The sequence below is a fragment of the Ovis canadensis genome, chromosome 7, assembly GCF_042477335.2.
Source record: "Ovis canadensis isolate MfBH-ARS-UI-01 breed Bighorn chromosome 7, ARS-UI_OviCan_v2, whole genome shotgun sequence".
NCBI lineage: Eukaryota > Metazoa > Chordata > Mammalia > Artiodactyla > Bovidae > Ovis > Ovis canadensis.
Window position 1 is genome coordinate 89,398,605 of NC_091251.1, and position 19,218 is coordinate 89,417,822.

The following is a 19,218-nucleotide window of genomic DNA, read 5'->3' on the forward strand; positions in this document are numbered from 1 at the left end:
AAGACATTTGCTTAGGAAACAAAGGTTGTTATACAGAAGCCTTTGTGTGAAACTCTCCAGGGAAATAAGCAGGGTCTTGGGAGAAACTACCCTATGTTTAAAGCAGGGAGAGAAATAACTCAAAATGTCAGCAAGCACAGAACTGTTACTCAGCTAGGCAGATAAGAGTAGGGAGTAAGAGTACTATTCTTATTACTTTCAAAAGGTTTCAATCTGGGTTTAAATTCTACATGATTAGATTTCTCAGCTCTTATTCTTATCACCTTTCATAACTTTTAATAGTAAATGTTAAAATTGAAGAATAAGACTCTATAAAACATTTGTTGTTTGTGGTCTTTTTAATAATAGCTATTGTGACAAGTGTGAAGCAGCATTTCACTGTGACTCTGATAGATTAGTGATGTTGAGCACCTTCTCATGTGCCTATTGGCCACCTGTATGAAAAAGATGAATTTTTAAACCCAGAGATGTTAATTGAACTTTCCCAGCATTATACAAGTGAGTGGCAGAGGTGAAAATGAAATCTAAATTTCTTGAAATTAACTATCATTATGAAGACAAGAGAATAAATATAAATATGTCAAAACAAGCATCATATAGGTTGGAATGGTCTGCAAGAGTTTTAAAAAGGTGCATTTTTAGCTAGTACAGAAAGGATGAATAGGATTTGTGTAGTTAGGAAGAATGTGTTAACCAAGTAGGAAACAGGGAATGAACAAAAATAGAGAAGTAGAAATGAACAACTTAGGTCAGAACAGACTGTTTAAAATAGGAGGTTTAGGAAGAAGGATGCATGTAAATTTGATAGAAATTTGAGGCCAAATTTTGAAAGGATCTGCAATCCAGGCAAAACTACCCAAGTTGCTTTAAATGTACAGCTTTTTTAAAAGCAGAATTGACATAATAAATAATTCTTTTGGAAAGATAATTTGACCAGGTGTTATCACATGGACTAAAGTTGGAGACCTATTAGAAATAAGAACAACAGTTTATTTCTTGTTCAGTTCAGAAGTACTGATTGTGAATCTTCGCAAATCATCTAGAGAGCTTATTAAACATGATGATTCTGATACAGCAAAACTGGAGTGGGCCAAGATTTAGCATTTCTGACAGGCTCCTAAGATATCAAGCAGCTGGTCCCTGGGTCGCAGGAAGTAATAAGGATGCGGTATATTTAGTCACGTGTCAGGGCTTCCTTGGTGGCTCCTGTAAAGGATCTGTTTGCATTGCAGGGGACCGCCTGCAATGCAAGAGATGCAGGTTCCACCCCTGGGTCAGGAAGATCCCCTGGAGAAGGAAATGGCAACCCACTCCAGGATTCTTGCCTGGGGAATCCCATGGACAGAGGAGGAGCCTGCTGGGCTACAGTCCATGGAATTGTAAGAGTCAGATACAACTTAGTGAGTAAACCATCACCACCACTACAAAGCCTCATTGAAATGGTATGTGTCTATTCTATAGACACAAATAAAATGCTTGCAAAGCCCAGTTATTAGGTCTGTCACAGTCTTACATCCCTCTCTAGCACTACACCATTTCAGCTTCTTCATTCTCTATTAGTAGTTTATCCTTTCTTGGTTTTGGCAGCATCTCTTCCTGTGCTCATTTCCAAGTATAAGTGTCAACCATGGCTCACCCTTGACTATCTTTCCTTCTAATTCTTTATGCTGACTCCCAAATCTGATCTCTGTCTTGAGCTCTATGCCTAGATCTACCTGCTTGCTAGGTATATTTTCTTTTTAAGTTCGATAGGCAGAGCAAACTCAACATGTCCAAAGTAAATTCATTATCCCTCCTTTCCTCTCTCACTGCCCACCCCCACTGCCATCTTATTCCATGTCCTTGAGTTCTTTAACTTACATGCAGAGTACATCATGAGAAATGCTGGGCTGGATGAAGCACAAGCTGGAATCAAAATTGCTGGGAGAAATATCAATAACCTCAGATATGCAGATGACACCACCCCTGTGGCAGAAAGTGAAGAACTAAAGAGCTTCTTGAAGAAAGTGGAAGAGGAGAGTGAAAAGTTGGCTTAAAACTCAACATTCAGAAAACTAAGATCGTGGCATCTGGTCCCATCACTTCATGGCAAATACATGGGGAAACAGTGGAAACAGTGGCAGACTTTATTTTGGGGGGCTCCAAAATCACTGCAGCTGGTGACTGCAGCCATGAAATTAAAAGACGCTTGCTCCTTGGAAGAAAAGTTATGACCAACCTAGACAGCATATTAAAAAGCAAGACATTACTTTGCCAACAAAGGTCCGTCTAGTCAAGGCTATGGTTTTTCCAGTAGTCATGTATGGATGTGACCGTTGGACTATAAAGATATCTGAGCACCGAAGAATTGATGCTTCTGAACTGTGATACTGGAGAAGACTTTTGAGAGTCCCTTGGACTGCAAGGAGATCCAACCAGTCCATCCTAAAGGAAATCAGCCCTGAATGTTCATTGGAAGGACTGATGCTGAAAGCTGAAACTCCAATACTTTGGCCACCTAATGCTAAGAGCTGACTCATTTGAAAAGAACCTGATGCTGGGAAAGATTGAAGGCAGGAGGAGTAGGGGACGACAGAGGATGGGATGGTTGGATGGCATCACCGACTCAGTGGACATGAGTTTGAATAAACTCCAGGAGTTGGTGATGGACAGGGAAGCCTGGCGTGCTCCAGTCCATAGGGTCGCAAAGAGTTGGACATGACTGAGCAACTGAACTGAACTGAACTGAGTTTCCTGGCTCAGCAACTGCCCACACCAGCCACCCAGTCTCCCAAGCCAGAAGAAACCTGAATCGAAAACTTCTAGCTCTCACTCACCCCTGCATTTAAATCCCTTACAGTTTCCCCCATCAGTATTTCTTATACATTCCTCTCTCTTCCTGTCTACCATCCTGGCTTAGTTTGGGGCTCCATTTACTTTTTGTTTAGACATGTGAGACTAGCCTCTTAACTGGCCTGCCTGCTTCAAGTCTTGTTCTCTTCCAACTCACCATCTGTTCTGCTACGAATATGATCTTTCCATGGTGCAAATTATGTACTTATGGCAGAATTGGGGTTTTATTATATATGGGTAAGCATACTCCCCAGTGACCCAGGCGTTAAGAATCTGCCTGCAATGCAGGAGCCATAGGAGATACAGGTTTGATTCCTGGGTCAGGAAGATCCCCTGGAGAAGGACATGGCCACCCACTCCAGTATTCTTGCCTGGAGAATCCCACGGACAGAGGAGCCTGGTGGGCTACAGTCTATGAGGTCCCCAAGAGTTGGACACAACTGTAGTGACTTAGCAAGAGTACTCTAATAATTCAAGAAACTTTCATGAAGTGTTATGCTATATCAGACATTATCTCAGTCTTTAGTACTACAGGGAGAAGGAATTGGCAACCCACTCTAGTATTCTTGCATGGAAAATTCCATGGCCAGAGGAGCCTGGCAGGCTACAGTCCATATGGTTGCAAAGGGTCAGACATGACTGAACAACCTTCACTTCACTTGGTACTACAGAGATGAATAAGATAGTTATTAGTAAGAACTACAAGGAAGATTTCAATTCTATTTCACTCCTCTCTTTCCTCCCCAGCTAATCCATATCCATTACCTCCAGCCTCCTCACTCCAAACTTGTCAGTCTTTACCTGGGAAGAGACACGAATCTTCACTTACTACTTAGTATGTATATATAACACTATAGTGCTCTTTTTTCACTTATCTAGGCCCCATGGAACAACAGATCCAGATAAGTGTCTTTTATACTCATTTGTAGATAATATTGGGTTAGCCAAAAAGTTCTTTTGGGTTTTTCCACAGATGTTTTGGGAAAACCTATGAGACAAATGAAATTTTTGGCCAACCCAATACTACTGAAGCTCAAAAAAATTAAATAAGTTGTTCAGAGTCTCACCCTCTCCTATTATAATCTTTTCTTTTATCTTTCCTCCCACAACTACTGGAACCACTTTTGCAGCATTTATTACCTTTGGGTAATTTATTATACCAAGTTCATAGTGTCTTAGAAGTGGGAGAGAATGAAGAAGACAAAATAAGAAGTCCAACCCAGCCTTGTCCAACTCCAGGATCTTTCTCCTTTTCCTCTACCATACTGTCCTCTTAATTAGGCTTAGCACCCACAATTTACTAATATTAAGGTTAATAAACTATTCTATATCCATTTTAATAGATAAAACCTCTGAGTAAATAGTAATTGTCAGTATTTCAAAGGCCAGAGAGGAAAATTTAGTTTAACTTTGAAATTAAATACTGATTGTATATATGAGTGAATGAAAAGGACTTGAGCTGCAAAATCGTAGCTCTTTAGGTTTTATAGAAGTGGACAGAAAAAAAGGCAGGAAGATTTATTTTTTATTTTCTGGACCCCTAAATAAATCTTATTTATTGTAAAATATACTCTTCCTTCCATACAAAGAAAAGTCCTTTCCTATTATAATCTCTTCTTTTATCTTTCTCCCCACAACTACTGGAGCCACTTTTGTAGCATTTATTACCTTTGGGTAATTTGTTATACCAAGTTCATAGTATCTTCAGGAGTGGGAGAGAATGGAAAGAAAAGGAGTATGGGAAAGAGAAAAGTGTGTGCATGCAATGTGAATGTATAATAATTTCATATTCAGACCTGCGTTAATTCAATTTACAAATGACCCAGATTCACAGATGGCCTATTCTAACCTTTCCCCTACTCACCATCTAAGTAACTCTGTCAGTACTTTAAGAGAAGGGAAAGAGAAATAGCTTTTAGAGAAGTGAAAGGGGGAAAGCCATGAATAGCAAAAAACTGTCAAGAGACAGTTAATCTCCTTATTCCCCCAACTCTCAAGATCCATGCTATTTAGGGGACCCCAATGAGCGAGTAAACTGAACTGAAACTGAACTGAAGTCATTGGCTCCATGCGTTTGTTCTGTTTACTTTGCAATGCTTCCTGATAATCAAATATTTAGAGTTCCATTTGTGTTTTAAAGTATTCTACCTGAGGATGAGTCGTTTACATATTAATATTTATTATTTCAAATCAGATATCCAACACATGGGTAAGTCTGCTGTCCTGAAAAAACAGGAACTAACCACTTAAAACAAAGTTCTCTGGCTTAGAGGAGCAAATTCTGAACAAGACCACATCAGAACCTTAGCACAGCAAGATATGTAGGCATGGCAAGAAGTACATTTTATTTATTTGGGTCCTCTCTCTTTTTTCTTGATGATTTGGCTAAAGGTTTACCCATTTTGTTTATATTTTTGAAGAAACAGCTCTTAGTTTCATTGATCTTTCCCAGTATTACTCTTCATCTTGTCTTTAATTCTGTGTATGTATAGAGTTTATGTGTATCTGAATGTGTATAGGAAAAAACAAGAAATTGTACTTATTTTCAGCTTCCATGGTGGCTCAGATGGTAAAGAATCTGCCTGCAATGCGGGATACCCAGGTTCAGTCTCTGGGTCAGGAAGATCTCCTGAAGAAGGGAATGGTAGCCCACTCTAGTTTCCTTGCCTGGAAAATTCCAAGGACAGAGGAGCCTGGCAGGGTACAGCCCAGGGGGTTGCGAAGAGTCAGATAAGAATAAGACTGAGCAACTAACACCCATACTCATTTTCACCTTTCATGTTCCTTCCATTTTTTTACTGAGTACATCATAAACATCTGTCCATATCATTACATACTACTCCGCTATGTCATTTTAATACCTACATATTCAGTTCAGTTCAGTTCAGTCTCTCAGTCGTGTCCGACTCTTTGCGACCCCATGGACTGCAGCATGCCAGGCCTCCGTGTCCATCACCCACTCCGGAGTTTACTCAAACTCATGTCCATTGAGTCAGTGATGCCATCCAACCATCTTATCCTCTGTCGTCCCCTTCTCTCTCTCCTTCAGTCTTTCCCAGCATCAGAGTCTTTTCAGATGAGTCAGTTCTTAGCAGTAGGTGGCCAAAGTATTGGAGTTTCAGCTTCAGCATCAGTCCTACCAATGAACATTTAGGGCTGATTTCCTTTAGGATGGGCTGGTTGGATCTCCTTGCAGCCCAAGGGACTCTCAAGAGTCTTCTCCAACACCACAGTTCAAAAGCATCAAATCTTTGGCTCTCAGCTTTCTTTATAGTCCAACTCTCACACCCATACATGACTACAGGAAAAACCATAGCCTTGACTAGATGGACCTTTGTTGACAAAGTAATATCTCTGCTTTTTAATATGATGTCTATGTTGGTCATAACTTTTCTTCCAAGGAGTAAGCATCCTTTTATTTCATGGCTGCAGTCACCATCTGCAGTGATTTTGGAGCCCCCAAAATAAAGTCTGCCACTGTTGACACTGTTTCCCCATCTATTTGCCACAAAGCGATGGAACCAGATACCATGATCTTAGTTTTCTGAATGTTGAGCTTTAAGCCAACTTTTTCACTCTCCTTTCATTTTCATCAAGAGGCTCTTTAGTTCTTCTTCACTTTCTGCCATAAGGGTGGTGACATCTGCATATCTAAGGTTATTGATATTTCTCCAGGCAGTCTTCATTCCAGCTTGTGCTTCAGCCAGCCGAGCGTTTCTCATGATGTACTCTGCATATAAGTTAAATAAACAGAGTGACAATATACAGCCTTGATGTACTCCTTTTCCTATTTGGAACCAGTCTGTGTCCAGTTGTAACTGTTGCTTCCTGACCTGCATACATATTATTCTGTAGTAAAAAGTATAATTTGACTGATGGATATGACCCCTTGTTGACAGACATTAGATTGTTCCCTAATCTTTCTCAATTGTGAGTAATTGGTGAAGATCTTTATAACTAAATCTTACCATATACCCACAATTATTTGATAGCTTTTAAATTTCTGTTTTATTCATTTTATGACCATTTATTGAGTGACTGATGTATGCAGAGCTATAGGGCAAGCAGGGGTAAAATGATAAATAAAAGAGCTGCTGCCTTCAACTGCTTGGTGGTGGCATGTGAAACAAATTGTTCATGGCTTTATCCTTAGCATTTAGAGTATTGCCAGCACATGGTAGCTACTCAGTAAATTCCAGGAAGTAATAGGAAAGGAAAGAGGGGAACACTGAATATAGCCTGAATATGAAACTAGTCAAACCTGGGGATATCAAACAGATACAAATTAGTGGGTGTTTGCAGGGCTGAATTACTTCTAGCACCATCCTATTTCTACTTTAAATATGGAACAGTAGATATCCTAGTCTTTTCCCCATGACTGATTCAAAAACCTGTTAGCCTCCTTTTGTCCTCCTAGGCAGCATGAGCTATTATTCCCCACTGTGGAGAAAGTGTTAGACAAATGAGGATGGTTGCATATCTGCGTGAGTACAGAGTTCTGTGTGTGCCAGCCACGACAGTTGCAGCCAGACTTGGTTAAGATGGTAGGCATTTGGCACATAAGTGCTTCTCTATGTTTACATTTTCCTCTTTTCCCTCAGTGTCCTGATGTGGCCTAAACAGGGTAGGAAAAGGATTTGTTCCTGTTGAGCCAGAGTTGTTTTCTTTCCCATCACACTAATAAGCTCCTTAAAAGCCAGGACAAGATCTGTCTTGGTAATCCTGTGTCTACAGCCATGAGTAGGAGTACCTCCTCCAGATTATACAACCCTGCCTTCTTTCCCTATACCACCCTCCTTTTCCATGGTACCGAGAAACTTCCAACTGTGCAACTGTCCAGAAAAATCTCCCAGGGTTCCCTCAAAGTGGGTACCTTCGCCATGGGAGCAAATCAGAAAATATGGCTCTGACAACTAAACTAAATTAGTAACTGAGGCACATCGCAAAAAAAAAAAAAAAAAAAAAGGAAAATGAAAAGCTTTGTACCTAGGATGATTCATTTTATATTTCTGAAGAATGTGGGCTGGGATGGGGAAGCAGAATTCCAAATAGATTTAGGAAGCTTCTAATGTTAAAAGTTGGAGAGTTATCCTACTGACTTCGGGTGAATTTACCATTTACCTCTTAAATATAACAAACAGTCATCATGGTTCAAATACACAAAATCCACTTGGGGAAATTTTTTTTTTAATGAAATTCAGCATTGATTGAATTATATCATTCCTAAAACTGAGTTTAACTATTGAGCTGTTTATATTTCTACATCAGTTTTGAAACGGTTTGGTAAATGTAGCTTTCAAACTGCTGACTTGTACTTTCTATTCTAGCCTTTCAGGGGCTGGAGGGCTGGGAAATTCCCTTAATTAAGAAAAGAATTCCCCCTTCTGGAAAATCGCCATCCCATAAGCCTACCCCATTCAAATCATGCTGGGCTTGTTTGGTTCTGTCATAGATTGATGTTTTGGATTTAAATTTCCTGATCTTACTGCTGCCAATTTGTGAAGCTGCCTCCTCGCATTAAAGCATGAAACAAGAGGAACAAGCAGTAAGATAGCAAATTGGATTCTTTTAAAACTGGCACAGTTAGCAGGAATTAACAAGCTAGACTTAACAGTACAGTGATTATTTGAGCAAAGCCCAGTGCCTTAACATCCTCCAATTTGTGAACCAAACATATCCTAGCTTCCTAGTACTTAATTTGTAGAACTAGAGATCTCATATTATCAGACAAAATTTAGATCTGGATTTAATTGGCTCATATCCTCTTTATAAAGTACCAGCTTCCCTTATGGAATAAATACCCTTTTCTGCTCAAAATACAAAGTTTTAATTTTAAGTCAACATAAAAGATTTATTTTATGATCATTTATTTTCTATTGGCTAACCAAAAATATTTTTTATTATAACAAACGTTATGGTATTAACAAAAGAGTCTCCCTACTCTTAATGATAGACTTCTTCATGGCTACTGCATTTGCCTTTTTTAATCCTTAAGAGTTGCTGTTACGGTTGACATGACCGTTTCTTCCGAGAATTACCTCTAGGTACTATTGTAATTTTAGAAATTTTTTCTCTTATGACCTGGCCCTCATAAAAAGCAATATGTCCAGAAAGCCTTTCCTAATTATTCCAGGCCACTTCTGATCATTCTCTTCTACTCAACATTTGTAACATTTCTTTTCATTTGTATTTTCATTTTAATTAATGTATTTAAATTCAATCAATCAATGTTAATTTAATTGCTCCTTTTATTCATTTTCTAAATTTTTTCATATGTTTTCTGCACTGATTTGTAAACCTAAAGATGGTGACCATACTTTGTTCTATTTTTATATAATTCCATAGTACTTAAAAACCCAGTGGGAATGAAGGAGAACTAAATGATGACTATATGAATATACAGTTTGATCCTGTACCTGAAATAGACACCCAGGACATATTCATTATTCAGGAATTTATCCTTCCTTGACTTCTGAAGAAATTAGTATATGATTAGTTTCTCTTTACCTTTTTTGTGATCTCTGTATGATCAACAGCCGTTATTTTTTCATCTCCAAATCCTAGAATTTTTTCTCACCCTCCTACCGTCATCTTCACTCTTCTTAGAATGATGCAGCTCACAGTTGGCATAACAGATGAAACAAGAAACTAATTAGCAGTTGTTGTCCATCTGTGTGTTTATATTAAATATTTTAAAATAAAACTGCATTTGCATTCTGAATACTCTGTCTGAAATCCATAAAATCTAATCTTGGGTAAAGGTTCTGTCTTTGTTTTGATTTTGCAGTAGACTACATGGTAAAGCAAAAAAAAAAAAAAAATTATGCCAGAATCAGGATTATAGTAAGTTAAGACAGATACAATTTTTTCCAGTTTTATTGAGATATAACTGACATACAGCACTGTATAATTTTAAGGTGTACAGTATAATCATTTGACTTATGATAGGTCTATGTTTAGTTTTATAAGAAACCTCCTTACTGTTCTCCATAATGATTTACCAATTTGCATTCCCACCAACAGGGTAAGAGGATTCCCTTTTCTCCACACCCTCTCCAGCGTTTATTGTTTGTAGATTTTTTGATGATGCCATTCTGACCAGTATGAGGTGATACATGCACTATTGTAAATAGTTCATCACAACACTGTTTACAATAGCCAGGACATAGAAGCAACCTAAATGTCCATTAACAGAGGAATGGATAAAGAAATGTGGGAGATACACACACACACACACACACACATATATATAATGAAATATTACTCAGCCATGAAAAAGAATGAAATAATGTCATTTGCAACACCATGGATAGACCTAGAAATTGTCATGCTGAGTGAAGTAAGTCAGACAGGGAAAGAGAAATATCGTGTGATATTGCTTATATATGGAATCTTAGAAAACAGGGAACTTACTTACAAAATAGAAACAGAGTCACAAATGTAGAAAACAAGCTTTTAGGTATAAGGGGGAAAGGGGAGGAGGGATAAATTGGGAGATTGGAATTGATCTATAAGGCTACTACATATAAAATAGTTAACTACAAGGACCTACTGTATAGCACAGGGAAGCCTACTCAAAACTCTGTAATCTTTATGGGAAGAGAATCTAAAATAGAGTGAATTTATGAGTTATATAACTGAGTCATTTTACTGTACCACTAAAACTACCACAACATTGTAAATCTACTCCAATAAAAAATGAAAAAAAAATCTTTTGACTTACATATATCATGAAATAATTGCCACAGTAAATTTAGTGACCATCATCTTGTGCAGATACAAAATGAAAAAATTTTTTTCTTGTGATGAGAGGTCTAAGGAATTACTCTCTTAACAACTTGCATATATAACATACAGCAATGTTAATTAATCATGTTGAACATTACATCCCTAGTACTTATTTATCTTTTAACTGGAACTTGGTACCTTTCCATTGCCTTATCCAATCCCTCTCCCCCCTTACCACCTGCCTCTGGTAATCACAAGTCTGACCTCTTTTTTCATGGGTTAGTTGGTTGGTTTATTGAACTGTAATTGATCTACAACACTCTGTTAGTTCCTAGTATACAACATAGTGACTCAATATTTCTGTACATTACAAAATGATCACCACAATGTTAGTTACCATCTTCACTATTGTGGATAGTGCTACAGTGAACATAGCGGTACATATATATTTTCAAAATATTTGTTTTGTTTTCTTTGGAAATATACACAGAAGTGGAATTGGTGGATCATATGGTAGTTGTATTTTTAATTTTTTAAGAAACCTCCAAAATGTCTTCCATAGTGGCTGCACCAATTTACAGCCCACTAGCACTGCAGAAGAGCCCCCTTTTCGCCATATTCTTGCCAACACTTGTTATTTTTTTATGATAACCATTGTCTTTTTTATAATAGCCATTCTGACAGATGTGAGTTGATACCTCATTGTGGTTTTGACTTGCAATGCTGTGACAATTAGTTAGCCTGAGCTTCTTTTCATGTGCCTGTTGGCCGTCTAAATGTCTTCTTTGGGAAAATATCTCTGCAGGTCATCTGCCATTTTTAAATCAGGTTATTTGGGGTTTTTTAGATACTGAGTTGTATGAGCTGTTTGTGTATATTGGCTGTTAACGCCTTGTTGGTCATATCATTTTGCAAACATTTTCTCCCATGCAATAGTCTGCCTCTTCATTTTGTTGATAGTTTCCTTCTTTGTGCAAAAGCTTTTTAGTTTGATATAGTCCCCTTTGTTTATTTTTGTTTTTTGTTTCACTTGCCTGAGCAGAATTATTTTAAAAAACATATTGCTGAAACCAATGTAAAAGAACATACTACCCATGTTTTCTTCTAGAAGTTTTACAGTTTCTGGACTTACACTTAGGTTTTTAACCCATCTTTATTTTTGTATATGGTGTAAGAAATTGGACAAGTTTGATTCTTCTGCAGATAGCTGTCCAGTTTTCCCAACACCATTCGTTGAAGAGACTATCTTTTCTTCATTGTATATTCTTGCCTCCTTTGTCGTAGATTAATTGACCATAAGTTTGTGGGTTTGTTTCTGGGCTCCCTGTGTTGTTCCATTGATCTGTGGGTCTGTTTTTGTGCCAGCACCATACGGTTTTGATTGCTATAGTTTTAGTATGGTTTGAAATTAGGGTGCGTGATACCTCCAACTTTGTTCTTCTTTCTCAAGATTGTTTTGGCTATTCATGGCCTTTTGTGTTTTCATACAAATTTTTAAAGTATTTATTCTAGTTCTGTGAAAAATGCCATTGTTATTTTGATAGGAATTATGTGAAATCTGTAGATTGCCTTGGGTAATACAGTAATTTTAACAATATCAATTCTCCAGTCCTTGAACACAGTTGGTGTATCCTTCTGCTTGTCTCCTCTTCAGTTTCTTTCAACAGTGTTTTATAGTTTTCCAAGGACAGGTCTTTTACCTCCTTAGGTTTATTGCTAAGTATTCTATTCTTTTTGATGCAACTATAAATGGGATTATTTTCTTAATTTCTCTTTCTGATTGTTTGTTGCTAGTGTATAGAAACACAACAGACTTATATATATTAACTTTGTATCCTGCAACTTTACTGAATTCATTTATTAGTTCTAATAGGTTTTTTTTGGCTGACATCTTTAGGATTTTCTGTGTATAGTATCACATCATTTGCAAATAGTGACAGTTTTTCTTTTCCAGTTTGGATTCTTTTTATTTCTTTCTCTCGTCTGATTGCCGCAGCTAGGGTGTTCAACGCTATGTTGAATTAAAGTGGTGAGAGTGGACATCCTTGTTTCGTTCCTGATCTTCAAAGTGCTTTTAGCTTTCCACCATTGAGTATGATGTTGACAGTAAGTCTGTCATACATGGTCTTTATTATATTGAGGTACATAGCCTCTACCCATTTTATTGAGAGTTTTTATTGTATGTGGATATTGCATTTTGCCAGAAGCTTTTTCTACATCTATTGAGATGATCATATGATTTTTATTCTTCTTCTTAATGTGGTATATTATATTAATTTGTGGATATTAGACCATCCTTTTCTCCCTGAAATAAATCCTACTTGATCATGATGTATATTGTTGAATTCTGTTTGCTTATATATCATTGAGGAGTTATGTGTCTATGTTCATCAGTGATTTTGGCCTATTATCTTTTTTGTGATATCTTTGACTATTTTGCTATCAGATGATGCTGACCTTGTATATAAGTTCAGAATCATTCCTTGCATCTCAGTTTTTTGGAATAGTGTGAGAAATATAGGTATTAACTGTTCTTTTACTCAGTAGAAAATTTCTAACAGCTGGCCATGAAGTTTTTATTTGATACTTTTACTGAGAAAGATATTATTTGCCTCATGAGATAGCACATTTATTCTTGGATAGCTGTTATGGCAGGAATTTTTTTCTTTTTATTACACTAAGCCAAAGTCTTTATCCCTGTTTCTTTCAGCTATTAGTACTAATTCTGCCCTCATGAGCAACACCAAATAAATTAACTCCCTCATCTACATGACAGCCTTTCAAAGGAAATACTATTTATGATTATATAAATGTTAAGTAGTATCTTCTCTTCCATCCACAGATAATATTATTTGCCCAGATTATCATTCTAGTTATAAATATTGTACACTGTTCATTCCCAAAGCTACAGTGGAGAGATTAAATTGATGTCAGGATTCATTCAGTTCATTTATTGAGTGCCTACAATGTGCAAGGAGTTGGCAGGACAATCAAGAAGCCTAGATAAAATTAGACTATGTCTTGTGAGACAGACATATATTATTGTATCAGCTTTATAAATTTGCCTTTCATCACAACTTGTTTCCTCTCTTTATTCTGTTTAGTTCTTTTGACTTTAAACTCCACTTTTACATCAAAATGCCATTCCTGATTTTTTGCATGTTTACATTAGCTTGGTGCCTTTTACCATAGCTTTTATTTTTATTCTTTCATATCTTTTAAGTGTATCACTTATAAATAAGATCCAAATGGGATTTGAGCTTTAAAAAACTAAATCTTGCATTTGCCTTAAGTTACTGTAACCCTGATCCTAGCTTGTAGTTCATTTTGCTTTACCATGAAGATTGCTATAAATATTCCCTTGATATTTTTCCTTCCATCTTACATTATTTTTACTATTAATAGAACTTGTGTTATCCTTGTCCTTTTCTCTGTTGTTGGTTTAATCCAGGTGCTATTTGTTCCCCTTCGCTCATTATTTTGGAAAGTATGGGGTACTCTACCATCCCCCTCATACTTTCCTTCCAAATTCTGATACTAATAATCAAATATTTATTTCTCCACTGTTATATTTTTAAAAGGTGCTCACTATACCCCTCCTGCACAGCCTTCCCGTTTCCTCCCTGCACCTCCTACATCACTGAGACTTTGAGAATACTTTTACTTCTCCCAGCTACTTCTACTCCCCCCACTTTTAGGCATTGCTGAAATAATGCTTTTAAATCTAGACTAAGTTTTCTTTTGTAGCATACATCTCTACAACTTCTGAGGAATCCATGTTTAGCGTATATATTATAATTTCCCAGTTTGATTGTTATTCATTTAGATTTAGTTATATATTTTCTAAAGGCTTGTGGGTATGTGTGTGTGTGTTTTACTAGTGTTTTCTCTACTCTTCATCTTCCCCTATCTTGAGACCTCTGATCTGGTTAAATTTTTTTCATTTAAAGTCATTTTTTGGTAACATTACTTATTGGTTTATTATATAAACTTTTGCATTTCTGTTTAGTTCTTTTATATTCTTCTATACTGATAGATGAAGAGGCTCTGACTGGGTATAGGATTTGGGTGTTGCAAGCCTTTTTTCTCAGAGTACATTGATGTTAATCTACTGTTTTATAGTTTTTAGTGTTGTAAGTAAGAAATCCAAAGCCAATATTCTTTTTTTCTTTGTTAGTAAATCTAATCTGTCTGACAGTTTGTAAGATTTTCTTTTTATCCTTGAAATTTATTTACATTCTTAGGTTTATACTCTTTTGTCAGTCTTAAACTAGATCGCAATCAGTTTCTAGTGCTTTAAATCAGTGAATGTTAGACATGGAAAGGACCTAGTCCAAATTTTCATTTTAAAAGTAAGGACAATGAGACCCGAAAAAAATGATGTTCATTTTTCAAAGTGATCTCAGTGGTAGAGACAACTTGATTCTAGGCCCTACACACTCAAGCCTTCAATTACCACTTCTGTTTTCTGTCACTGAGCATTTAAATTTTTAGCATTTAGCACTGAATCATTGCTTTTAGATGTTTTTATGTAATATCGATACTCTCAAAGAACCGTGGGTAGATAACTTATTTCAAGTGAGAGTGGAAAGTGTTAGTAAATCAAGATTAATACTAGTATTAGATTTATCTTTAAAAATGGTTAATCACTCTCCTAATTAATACTGCAGTTTTTAATGAATTAAGAATTAAATGATATCACAGTATCCCTTTAAGACCTGCTGCTCTTTGAGGAAAGGGAAGCAACTGCTATATATATATATATGTAAAGTTTAATCTGCTTAATTCCATATCCCTTCCAGCAGCAATGGTGAGACTATATTTCAAATGTAAAAAGTACAGTTTATTGGATATTGATCATCACTATTTGGCATACACAAATTAGATATATATTCTTAGATAACAGTGATAAATAGCTATTTTTCTAAAATAATAGATCAAAGTGTCTTTCACAATGTGAATAACTACTAGAGTTTAAAAGAATAGTAAAATGAATGTAGGTGACCTTGAATCTGTCACTGCCTTTGTGAATTTCATTGACCTCTCTTGTCCTGCCTACATCGTATAATTGTAAAACTAACACATAAGTGTGAGAGTGTGTTGTTCTTTGAAAATGTGAGAATTACTGTCAATTTTATTTCTTAACTATCAACTGATCTTATATATGGAAATAATGTCATATATAAGACATATAAGGCCATATTGTGTTTTCATTTTACTCTCCTCTCTTTAAGAAAATTAATATGCTATGCTCTCTGTTTAACAAAACACAAAATCATGAATTATTTTTAGCCTACTGTAATATCCATGATTATAATCTTTGCTACCTATTTTTTATCATTATTCAGAGTAATCTCAATCTTAGAAAGCAAACGCAATTTTTATTTTTTAAAAGTGAAAAGGTTGAGGTGAGTGAATAAAAAATAAATACAGGAAAATATCAGCGTTTGTCAGATTTGAGAGATGGATACATGGGTGTTACACTATTATTTTGTGTTAGAAATATTTCATCATTTAGAATATATTATGACTCACAAAAAAGAGAGCAAATTTATGACTTGTAAGCAGTCCTAAGTTCCGTTTAATCAAATCTTAACTTAGTTTTCATCTGAATATAGGATTCAGAATTCAGTTCCCCAGAAGTGTACTAACATGTCCACACACGCACTTTTCTTGTCATCCCAGACAGATCCTCACCTGCTGCCTTAGCGTCCTCTGTTTGATGCTTTTGCACAGTCGTCCATTCTGCTGAGAACTTTCCTTTTATGATATGTCATATGGCTGAAAAAAACTAGACAATTACTCTACTTAGGCACTTGACAAGGAAGCAGAGGTTCTAATCCTAGCTCTGCCCCATACTGCTCCACCTAGCCTTTAATATGCCACTTTGCCACTCTGAATAGCATTCTCCTTTCCTGTGAACTAGGGATAATTCATACCTGTTCAATCTACCTCAGAGATTTATTGTGAAATAACAAGTGGAGTTATATCATGCTATATAAAGAAAGGTACAGATCCTCTGACAATTGCCACACTTTGCTGCCTATCCCTCTAAGCCATGATCTCTTACAGATCTACACAGTGAAGGCAGAGTTAAAGAGGTAGGCAGAGGAAGACAGAGAAGCACCAGCCCCAGAGTGCTCAGAGCTGTGCTACTGGACACAGTGACCCCCAAAGACCTTTCCGACTTTAAGATTCAGTGATTTTGTGAATCCACCAGCCTCAGAGTAGAAAGCAGCATTGAGCGTATTCTTTGAAACATCATAAATTACAGTAAGGACTTGCTTGGTATAAAAGTCCTTTTAGTTTATTTCTGCAAATTAGAAAATTTCCTGTGGAAAGTTGATGACTCTTCAGTTTTACAAAAATAGGAAAAAATCTTTCCCAGACAATATGAAAACAATAAATAAGGAAACAAATCATGGAAAAGTATGTTTATTTGCAGTCATCAGCTAGCCTGTCCCAGGAACTTGATCCATATACAAAGATGTCATTGTGTATGTCACTGCTACTTTGTTTCCAGTGACTTTACAACCCTGTAGAGTCAACATGCTATGAATGAAGTACTGTAAAATTGGTGGAATTAGCTAATGTCTCTTTATACTAGCACAAAATGCTATTATGTGTTGATAATAGTCACTGACCATTCACCTAAACCACATTCCACATCACCCTGTGCTTGTAATGCTTTACCATTTTCTCCATAGGCCAACCATTTGGCTCAACTTAATGGTCCAGCAAGGCAAAGGGACCAGAGGGCTGGGCATACAGTAATCAAGAATCCATCACATTCGTATCTTATAGTATTTCAATACAGAGGACAATTTGCTTTTTTTCCTTAAAGCAAAATGAAAAAGATTGATGAAAAATCTGTTCAAAATACACAGTCCAAGAATAATTTAAATACACCCATTTTGAATATATTTCTTCCAAGATGTTCACCTAACCAAATTAACTTCAAAATCCATTTCAGGGATTTTTTTAAAAGTTTTATTAATTTTTTTTAATGTTTACACATAAATCCTTCCTTCATTAAATGCCTGGGTATTTTTTGCTGCATAAGCAATTAACTGGATGAATTCAAAGGATCTCTGTGTTATAGATTGAACTTCGTGTCAGCCATTTTTCAACTTTTACTATTGTTTTGTCTTCTTGGGAGTTCATTCACCAAAGCCAAGCAACCTCCAGTATACCCATGGACAGACCAGTGCTTGGGGTGCAGGAGAGTTCTATCTAGATTCAGTAAGAGAGCCTAATAGTAAATGGAACTATTTAGGCTGAAACCAGGCCTGGGTTATTGAGCCATTTGGACTTTTCAAATATAGTTCTATGAATGTATTTGAGGTCCAATCTATGATATTCTTCTGTGTTAGTCATTGATATTCTCCTAAATAAAAACTGCCAAATATGCTAAAGTTGAACTCTGCCAGGTTGCTGGGTATGTTTGTATGATAACTTCTCTCAGTACTTCCAGTAATATCAACAACAACAACCAAACTTCCTTGAAAACTTGTTTTGTACCAGGTTTTATTCCATAAACTTATATGTACTGTTACTTAATCTGCATAACAACCTTATAGTATCCCCACTTTATAGATGGAAAACCAAGGCAAAGAATGGTTAAGCAACTTATCACTTTTCCAGAGTTCTACATCTCCCAGGTCGTAGCACCAGGATTTAAACTCAGGCAGTCCAAGTTCAGAGCTCACACTCCTAATCTCCGTGCTGTACACCTCCCAGCTTTGTCTCTTGTGGAGCCTCTTGGGTCGATCTCAGGTTTCTTTTCTTACCTCTGTCACTCCTGGATAAAATACAAAATGATGCTGTACTTAAAAATCAGCCCATTCCTTAAGACCTAACCAAATTAAGTCATATTCCCTCTAAAGGGTCCTAAGTCTCTAGCACCTAGAGTGATCAATTTTCCTGGTATGCCTGAAATTTCCTAGAACATGTAACTTTCATGTTACATGAAACCAAATCCGGGATATTCCTAGGCAAACTGGGAGGGTGAGACAGCCTACTTACACTTTACTGTGTCCCCTCTTTATACCGCCTTGTTATATAGAGCAAAAAGCCCATGAAAGTACCAGTGACCACTACTTCTGCACTTACAAGTTTCTTTCTTCACAAGTTATGCTCCTACTGCATAGAGACCTTTTTGATTCCCACTTCATACAGAATTTAGTGCTGTGCTCACGTTAATGCCTACTCACTGAATAGGCGGTTTAGTTTTCAGCAGGCACTATATATAAGAATCTTTCCTTGTGTGTTAATTTGTTTGTCTTTTTTTTTTTTCCAGCCCAGATGACTTACTCAATGCCTTGAATGAGGGTATCAGTCGTGCTGATGTCATCATCACATCAGGGGGTGTGTCCATGGGGGAAAAGGTATGAAAAAAATGGGGTTCTTGAAACAAGCTTGATTAATAGTGGTCTGGTAGACATCTTGTATCCATAACGAGACCCCCACGAAGCTGGAAATCCACAGGGGTTCAGAAATTCCTGAGCATTCTAAAAGGGATACAGTACAATAGGTCAGACAGCTTACCATCTCAAATTAAATCCAGCAGTGAAGGTGTTAAAGTATAGATATTAATAGGTATTCTCCACACAGCAGACAGATTGCTGGGATAGTCTTCCCTCAAAGTCTCCTAGAGGT

General features: G+C 36.7%; 1 protein-coding gene across 10 annotated transcripts in view; it reads left to right on the forward strand.

Moving 5' to 3' along the window:
* The window catches only part of GPHN (gephyrin), a 546,412-nt gene that overhangs the window by 497,138 nt on the left and 30,056 nt on the right, over nucleotides 1-19,218 (forward strand). For all 10 annotated transcript variants that reach the window (XM_069596839.1, XM_069596846.1, XM_069596847.1 and 7 more), the window contains one exon: nucleotides 18,860-18,947. In XM_069596839.1, coding sequence (XP_069452940.1) covers nucleotides 18,860-18,947 — 88 coding nt within the window. The remainder of the gene's footprint in view (nucleotides 1-18,859; nucleotides 18,948-19,218) is intronic.